General features: G+C 38.8%; 1 protein-coding gene across 1 annotated transcript in view; it reads left to right on the top strand.

The window, feature by feature from the left end:
* Positions 1-338: 338 nt before the first annotated feature.
* prkg2 (protein kinase cGMP-dependent 2) overlaps positions 339-8,875 on the top strand; it is a 31,598-nt gene continuing 23,061 nt past the window's right edge. Inside the window, exons 1-3 of the mRNA XM_038288134.1 lie at positions 339-498; positions 2,427-2,955; positions 8,488-8,654. Of these exons, the coding sequence (XP_038144062.1) occupies positions 2,453-2,955; positions 8,488-8,654 (670 nt within the window). The 5' untranslated portion in view covers positions 339-498; positions 2,427-2,452. The remainder of the gene's footprint in view (positions 499-2,426; positions 2,956-8,487; positions 8,655-8,875) is intronic.

Below are 8,875 nucleotides of genomic sequence, written 5' to 3'. Positions count from 1 at the left end.
AAATAAAGTTAATTTATTTAACAAGATAGACACAAGAAAGACAAACTTGAGCAAATATTTATGAAAACAAATATATAATTGTTATAATTTTTTAATACTTGTTAGTTTCTTTTAATGAAGAAAATTGAACATACTTCCAACAATATGGGGAATTATATATATATATATATATATATATATATATATATATATATATATATATATATATATATATATATATATATATATATATATATATATATATATTTACAGTATGTTGACATAACACGAGTTATTTAGTAAATAGGTAAATAAATCGACGGTGACGTCAGTTGCGGTGCCCGCGTGCCGGAGGAAGCGGCACACACAGCTGGTGAGGAGCGCGCGCGCGCAGAGTCAGCAGAACAGCCGAGCAGTAGTTAAAGGGGACCGTTTTGTCCCGATGGTTCAGTCAAAACCGCTCGGTTCTGTTGGTTAATCCGCAGCTGGACTTGTCCGAAGGCTCCCATAGAGAAGCAGGTAAGAACCGAGATCCTTCCCGGTCCCGATCCATTCCCCCGCCCGTCTCATCAAAGGCATGACGACGCGTCGGAAGTTGCAGGTGCACGCGCCCTTTAGATGTTTTAATTGGCTAACCTTCACCAATTACCGTTTTCATTCGCTCAATCTTAAAACAGCAAAAAATTAAACGACATCTTATAATATTTATAGTTTTTCTGTAAAATATTTTGTCTCTGATTTAAGTTTTAAAAATATAGCCTATTAAGAACAAAGAAAGGAAAGTTCTAATTCTTTTAGATTTAACATTGAATTTTGTATTTTATTTCTTTAAGTGTGGATAATAGTCTCTTCTGACCATGTATTTCAGCAGGAATGTCATGAATAAAATCATCTGTATGTGTGAGTAGGCAGAGGCAGACCAGACAGCAAGATTATTGTTCTCTGAAATGTTTGCCAGTCTCAGTCATATGCTGGACATCAGACTTTAGATGTTTTCTCTAATAATTGTGTAGCGATAATGTTTCTGTATCCCTGATGCTCTCTAGGCAGACTGAGAGTGCCTGTCCATGTAATGCAGTACTTCCTGCCTTTTGAATAATAAATGAACAAGACACTTTCATTGAGAATTATACATTGGATTCGCCGTCTGCATCTGTCCTCCATCGCCTCACACTATAATCACAGATTAAACAGCATTTAAACGGATAATAAAAGACAAAGGCTGAGACATATGCGTATTTTTTAAAGAATCTCAGGTCCCTTGAGATTTAAATATGCTGTTGTCTCCCTGCACAATCAACCTCCACTAGTCTCTTTTGACTGTAAATATTTGGTCTTCCTCATTATTGCTTTGTTTTGATCTTATTAATTCATGCTTTTTTTCCCTGCTAAAGAACAGTATCCCCTTAGCATGATGCTGCCACTGCCATATTTCACATTGGAAATTGTGTATTAATAATGTGGTGAACTGCTTGTCCAAAAAGTGTTTTTATCCCTACAGCAAACAGCAAACAGATTTTTTAAATTTATTTATCTGGATTTCTTTTGACAGTGACTCCTCCCATTCTTCCATAAAAGGCAGCTCTGTAGAAAGCACAACTGATAGTTTCTTTAGATAGAGTCTCCAACCTAAGCGGTAGGTTAATACAGTTTCTCCAGAAAATCTGGAAAAATGTCTAATGTTTTCTTGCCCTAGTCGGACATATGTAGACAGCCATGTCTTGGTTAGTCTGCAGATGTGCTGTACACCAAATGGACTTTATGATTCTGTTTGTTCACCAATGTTCTCTTACACACTTGGCAAACCTTCATGGAACATCTTTTGATCCAACTTACTACTTGTGTAACCTCTTGAGTGGATAAGTCAGACTAGACTTTGAAATGCTAAAGGAAGTTGAGTAGTAAGGCGTTCCCCAAAAGTATTCTTTCTGTGTAATATAACATTAACTACTGAGGGACCAGTACATTAGGCTGGATGATTATTTTTGCCCCATTTCGGAAACTTTTGATTTACGTGCATGTTTTTGCTTATTCATAAGTGCCTCCAGCAACCAAGCCTTGAGATCTTGTAGAGTGCATGCATCGCCAATGGCCTTCATTTTTCAGCTGTTGTTAATGTATGGTTCAATTTGCTTACGATTGCTTCTTCTTTGTTTAAATGAAGATCTGTGTAATATTTGCTATTAATATGTGATTCTTATCATGTAAATTGAGGAAGGACAAGCAATACAGGCTCCAGGAATCTGCCTAAAAATATGGGTAGCACATATCAGAGTTTGGTTCGACTGATGTCAAAATAATTGGTATTGGTCATGGAGTCAGCCTTACAAAAAAAAAAAAGACTGTGTTGATTGATTTCTATTAGTAAATGATACCAACAGAAAAAATATTTAATGAAACCAAAATATTTCCTGATTTTAAAATACTGTCTTTCATCATTTTTGCAGATTTTATCTCTCCATTACGTCCAAAGATGGGCAATGGTTCGATGAAGTCGAAGCGTTACAAACCCACTGAAACCTCTGTTTCTGCCGCCAATGGCCAAGCTCACAAAGAGCGATGCAGCGCCCACAAAACATCATCGCTGGACTCCCTGAGGGCCCGAGTGGATGAGCTGGAGCGAGAAGGAAAGAGGAAGGATGAGGAACTATGTGCCAAAGAGCAACAGATCAAAGGTCTTCAGGAGCAACTGGCCAAGCAGACCCGGGTTCTGTCTGAGCTCAGCGAGGAACTCCAGAACAAGTGCATCCAGCTTAACAAGCTGCAGGACGTGCTGAAGAGCGGGGCCCCGACTGGTCTGCCTTCAAGGCCACCTTCTGTCAAAGCCAGTGGAAAGAGCAGCCCCAATCTGAGTGTCCGCATCAAGGAGACCATGAACAGAAGAAAAGGAGCTAAAGCCGGAGTGTCGGCAGAACCCACGTCGAGCAGTCTACCAAAGTTCTCCTTTGAGAAGGCTCGAGTACCGAAAGATGTGAGGTGAGATGCTTGTGTTTTCAGAGGAAGCAATAAACAAGGACAGAGAGAAGCCTGATGAAGGTGCAGGACACCCTGAGGCTCAGTCAGTGCTACCTCAGTGGGCAGTGAGTGGGAGGAGAAGTGAAAAGCAAGCAACAAAACAAAGAGCATGTGCAGATTTTTATTAACATTATTCAGGAGCTGGTCGTCACTTTAGATTTAAAGGTTCAATCCAACCCAACCTGGACATTTACCTGGTCAAAGCTCACTGTTGTTTCTAATAAATATCTAAGGAGTAAGGCTCAAGTCAAAAAGAATACAGAAAAGCTGAAACCTCGACTTTTCTTAATCAACACCTGCTATTTTGGGCATCAAAATGTCAACAGATGACCTCACAGTGAAACACACACATACAGTTTGTCCCTGATGAGACGGGAGCATAATTGTCTTTCTGTAAAACTGAACTGTAATTTTATTGATTCCTGCTGCAGTGCTGTGTTACTGTATGTCCCGCCCCAGTAAAGGTTTATCGGATTTAGGGAGTAATTTGATCTGAGAATATTGCTCATGGGAGACAGGATGCTACAGTGAAAAAAAAATGATTTAGTCTGTTTGACATGGTGCAGACAGTGGGTAAAAAAATGTAGGTGATTAAAATGAAAATCCATAATTTTTATCTCATTAAAGTATTTTAATGTTTGAACAGTGGGACTCTTGGAAAAAAGCCTATTTTGAAGGAGCAGATGGCCGCTCACACTGAGCCTGGTTCTGCTGGAGGTTTCTTCCTGTTAAAAGGGAGTTTTTCCTCTCCACTGTCGCTACAAGCATGCTTAGTGTGAGGGATTGTATTTGAGTCAATGACTCAATGCAATCAACTGGTTTTCCTTAGATAGAAAACTTTGTATCGATTTGACTGGATGATCTGGTTGAACTGTAAAGTGCCTTGAGATGACATGTGTTGTGAATTTGGCGCTTTATAAATAAACTGAATTGAAAATTGAATTGAAGCAGTATTATTTAGCATAGCTCAGGTCCATGCTGCTTTTGTTGACATCAAACATAAAACTAATCTTTATATAATCAAGTCATTTAGTTTCAGCTGTGTAACAATGGTAATTCCCTTATGTTGTTAGAACAGACTTCATCACATGACTATGAAACATGTTTCAAACAGTTAAAAAACCCAAACCTTTATAGCTTCTTGCTCCTCTTATGACATCTACATGTCTCTGTATTTATGCTTAAACATTAATTCAATATTCAATTAAATTGTTGATTCAATTCAGTTTATTTATTTAGCACCAATTCACAACACATGTCATCTCAAGGCGCTTTACAGTTCAACCAGATCATACAGTCAAATTGATTCAAAGTTTTCTGTCTAAGGAAAACCAGTTGATTGCATCGACTCATTGACTCGAATGCAATCCCTCACACTGAGCACGCTTGTAGCGACAGTGGAGAGAAAAAACTGCCTTTTAACAGGAAGAAACCTCCAGCAGAACCAGGCTCAGTGTGAGCGGCCATCTGCTGAGGCCGACTGGGGTTCAAGGAGACAGAAGCAGAGATACAGAAAGCACCTGTAAAAGCCGGCCCCATCCAGGAAACACACAGCCAGGGAGATGAACTCCGAGCCTGCTCCCATGTCAGAGGTTGTTGTCACAAATATCCCTCTGTAATTTAATTCAATTTAAATATAATGACCAATTCACAACAAGTCATCTTAACACGTCTGACCATATGCCTACATGCTTAACAGGGTAAAGTTATTTCTTTTACAAAGGCAGCACCAATTAGGTCTAAAACGTTGCCGCTAAATGAGAACAATGTCTCTTGGAAAGCAGAGACCAAATTAAAGTTGCTTGGCTTTAATGCAGAGCATCAGATTTGGACAAAAACGAACAGAGCATAAACACCTCATACAAATAATAAGATAAGATGGTCAAAAGGTAAGAATATAGGCTTGATTTTCAGCCGTGGGAACTTGGCACCTGACTAGAACTCCTCTGTTTACCAAAGTATTCTATAGTAAAACAAATCCATGTGTCCAAACCTGCAGCTTGACCCAAACTTGGTCATTGAGATGACAATGACACAAGAGCAATATATGTTTTGTTCAAGGATTGAATAGATGGCTCAGTCAAAGTCTAGACCTCAACCTGATTATGATGCTGTGAACCACAAAAACCAAAAGATCTTCAGACCTGAACGAAATGCAGCAATGTTGTATAGAGTGGTTGAAAATTTACTCACCTTGATATAGGAGGCTGGTGGTCAAACGGAAAATCACACCTGAGAGCTTTTGCAATCAGGATCTACTAATTTTTTAGCGTGAAGGTTTTGGACTTCTGGCTTTTTGCTGCTCAAAATGTTAAAATTCATTTAAATGTGTAAACTAGATACAAAAAAATAAATTATTATGTAATACTGTCTTCTTAGATCATGTTGAATGATGTTAAAAAAGAGAGCTTTTAAAAAGATTTTAAACCAAAATATAAATATTTTTGTGTTTGTGTAGCTAAACTCTACAAAGGATATTTTAATGACCAACAACAGTGGAAAGACTGAAGACCCTCCTATTGAGCCGTAATTTAATGCATAAGAAACATCAGTTACACATATTGATATCAGCTGCAGCAAGCCTGCTTTGCATTTCTAAGACACAGGGCAAATTACCTTTTGTCATTCTACAGCACGATTGCTGTATGATTGAACAATGCATGCAGCGTCTCCCTCCTTGTGCAATCCTCATGTTTAAAACATATGTTGCTAATAATCCGTGTGTAGATTATATAACCACAGTCTGAAGCACCTATTGAAACATCCTGCTGTTCCCTGGATAACTGTGACATATTGCAGAATAATGACTTGCCAAGATAACAGCAAAGGACATCGGGAGAAAAATCTTAGCTGATTGCAAAAGAGCTTAAAGTGAAAATTTATGACACATAATGAGGTGAATAAACAGATCACCCACTAGTAAAAGTAACTCCTATATAAACGGTAGCTTCAAGTCTTTTCAGCTTTCCCTCCGGGAATAATGCAGTTGTTTTGAGGCATTTGCTGCTGCTGCTCAAATAAATATCTACGAACATTGACAACTGATGATGATACAGCGCTCACTGCTTTTATGTGATTCATTGTCAGTGCAAACGGTCATTGTTTTTATATGAGACAGAAGTATTAATCGTGCAGGTGAAAAAAAAATTAAAGCGGTGACTAACGAGGATGTGGGAGTGCTGGTGGCTTTTTGTTGGATCAGTGTGGGCTGTGGAGGAAGAAGAACAGGGGGAAACGATTATAAACATGTACAGGTGCTGGTCATAAAATTAGAATATCATGAAAAAGTAGATTGATTTCAGTAATTCCATTTAAAAAGTGAAACTTGTATATTATATTCATACATTACATACAAACTCATATATTTCAGATGTTTATTTTGTTTAATTTTGATGATTACAAATGACAACAAATGAAAATCTCAAATTCATCATATCAGAAAATTAGAATATTACTGAAGACCAATAAAAACAAAGGATTTATAGAAATGTTGGCCAACTGAAAAGTATGAACATGAAAAGTATGAGCATGTACAGCACTCAGTATTTAGTTGGGCCTCCTTTGGCCTGTATTACTGCAGCAATGCGGCGTGGCATGGAGTCGATCAGTCTGTGGCACTGCTCAGGTGTTATGATAGCCCAGGTTGCTCTAATAGTGGCTTTTAGCTCTTCTGAATTGTTGGGTCTGGTGTATTGCATCTTCTTCTTCACAATACCCCATAGATTTTCTATGGGGTTAAGGTCAGGAGAGTTTGCTGGCCAATTAAGAACAGGGATACCATGGTCCTTCAACCAGGTACTGGTAGCTTTGGCACTGTGTGCAGGTGCCAAGTCCTGTTGGAAAATGAAATCTGCATCTCCAAAAAGTTGGTCAGCTGCAGGAAGCATGAAGTGCTCTAAAACTTCCTGGTATGTGGCTGCGTTGACCCTGGACCTCAGAAAACACAATGGACCAACACCAGCAGTTGACATGGCACCCCAAACCATCACTGACTGTGGAAACTTTACACTGGACTTCAAGCAACGTGGATGAAGTGCCTCTCTTCTTTTCCTCCAGACTCTGGGACCTTGATTTCCAAAGGAAATGCAAAATTTACTTTCATCAGAGAACATGACTTTGGACCACTCACCAGCAGTCCAGTCCTGTTTCTCTTTAGCCCAGGCAAGACGCTTCTGACGCTGTCTGTGGTTCAAGAGTGGCTTGACACAAGGAATGCGACAGCAGAAACCCATGTCTTTCATACGTCTGTGTGTGGTGGTTCTTGAAGCACTCACTCCAGCTGCAGTCCACTCTTTGTGAATCTCCCCCACATTTTTGAAGGGGTTTTGTTTCACAATCCTCTCCAGGGTGCGGTTATCTCTCTTGCTTGTACACTTTTTTCGACCACATCTTTTCCTTCCCTTCACCTCTCTATTAATGTGCTTGGACACTGAGCTCTGTGAACAGCCAGCCTCTTTAGCGATGACCTTTTGTGTCTTGCCCTCCTTGTGCAAGGTGTCGATGGTCGTCTTTTGGACAACTGTCAAGTCAGCAGTCTTCCCCATGATTGTGTAGCCTATAGAACTAGACTGAAAGACCATTTAAAGGCTTTTGCAGGTGGTTTGAGTTAATTAGCTGATTAGAGTGTGGCACCAGGGGCCATCAATTTTGAACCTTTTCACAATATTCTAATTTTCTGATATGATGAATTTGAGATTTTCATTTGTTGTCATTTGTAATCATCAAAATTAAACAAAATAAACATCTGAAATATATGAGTTTGTATGTAATGTATGAATATAATATACAAGTTTCACTTTTTAAATGGAATTACTGAAATCAATCTACTTTTTCATGATATTCTAATTTTATGACCAGCACCTGTAATGGAGCTGGATGTGTCTGATCATTTCTCCAGTCCTGTCCAAAATACTACAGGAAGTTGATGAGGGGCAGTGATAGAGCTATGAAAACATGTTTTCCCATTCCAGTTTTATTTAACTTTTCCCCTTTTCTTGGATATTTAGATTACCACAGAGATTTTGATAGAAATAACAGATAATGGAAGTAAATCTATTGGAAAAACAGTTGTTCAGGTATTATTGTGTTTATTAGAGTAATAATTATCAACCCTTATGAGGCAAAATAACAGGCTGAACATTTTATTTGACAGGGAAGCGTTTGAAATATAATTGCCACCAAATATTACATTCTAAATAGCGGTGTGGCATTAATATTGTATAAACTACAGTCTAATGTAGAAACTGTTAAATTAGTTATATTGCTCTATATATTCAGCACCAATGAATCATACTGTACCTGGTTCTTTTGCCTGTCATGTGTCAGGTTTTACACTTGAAAAAAAGTGTTTAAGATATTCTGTCTTCATCTGGAAGATGGGCTTAACATCAATAGAGCAACACCTCAATAGGAGAAAATGTTAATCCTCTTTCAGCTCCTTAATAATAAAGGTGCTCGTTGAACCCTTTCTGTGTTTTCTGATGTGTTTGACAGTGTAAAGAAGCTGCTGACAGATGCCCTGATCAAGAACCAGTACCTGAGGAGGCTGGAACTGCAGCAGATCAAAGACATGGTGGAGTGCATGTACGAGTGCACCTACCAGCAGGGAGAGTATGTGATCAAGCAGGGAGAACCTGGGAACCATCTATTTGTTCTAGCAGGTATGTTTGTCCTCACAGCATCTGGAATGTTACCTTCCCTGCATCTTTCTATCATATTTATAAATCAAGAGTGCTCGATATATGCGCATTAATATCGGTATTGGCCAGTGTCATTCAGTTTTCAGAATATCGGTCCGATAAGTAAATATAGGCAGATATTAGCAACCAATGTTTACTCCCATGTAACTTTCCCTTTAGGAGGAGGAGAGTAGGGGTTTGGT

This window comes from Cyprinodon tularosa, unplaced genomic scaffold (assembly GCF_016077235.1).
Source record: "Cyprinodon tularosa strain WSP-4 unplaced genomic scaffold, ASM1607723v1 ctg249, whole genome shotgun sequence".
Taxonomy (NCBI): domain Eukaryota; kingdom Metazoa; phylum Chordata; class Actinopteri; order Cyprinodontiformes; family Cyprinodontidae; genus Cyprinodon; species Cyprinodon tularosa.
Note: the sequence above shows the minus strand (reverse complement) of the source record. Positions and strands in the feature narration are given on the sequence as shown.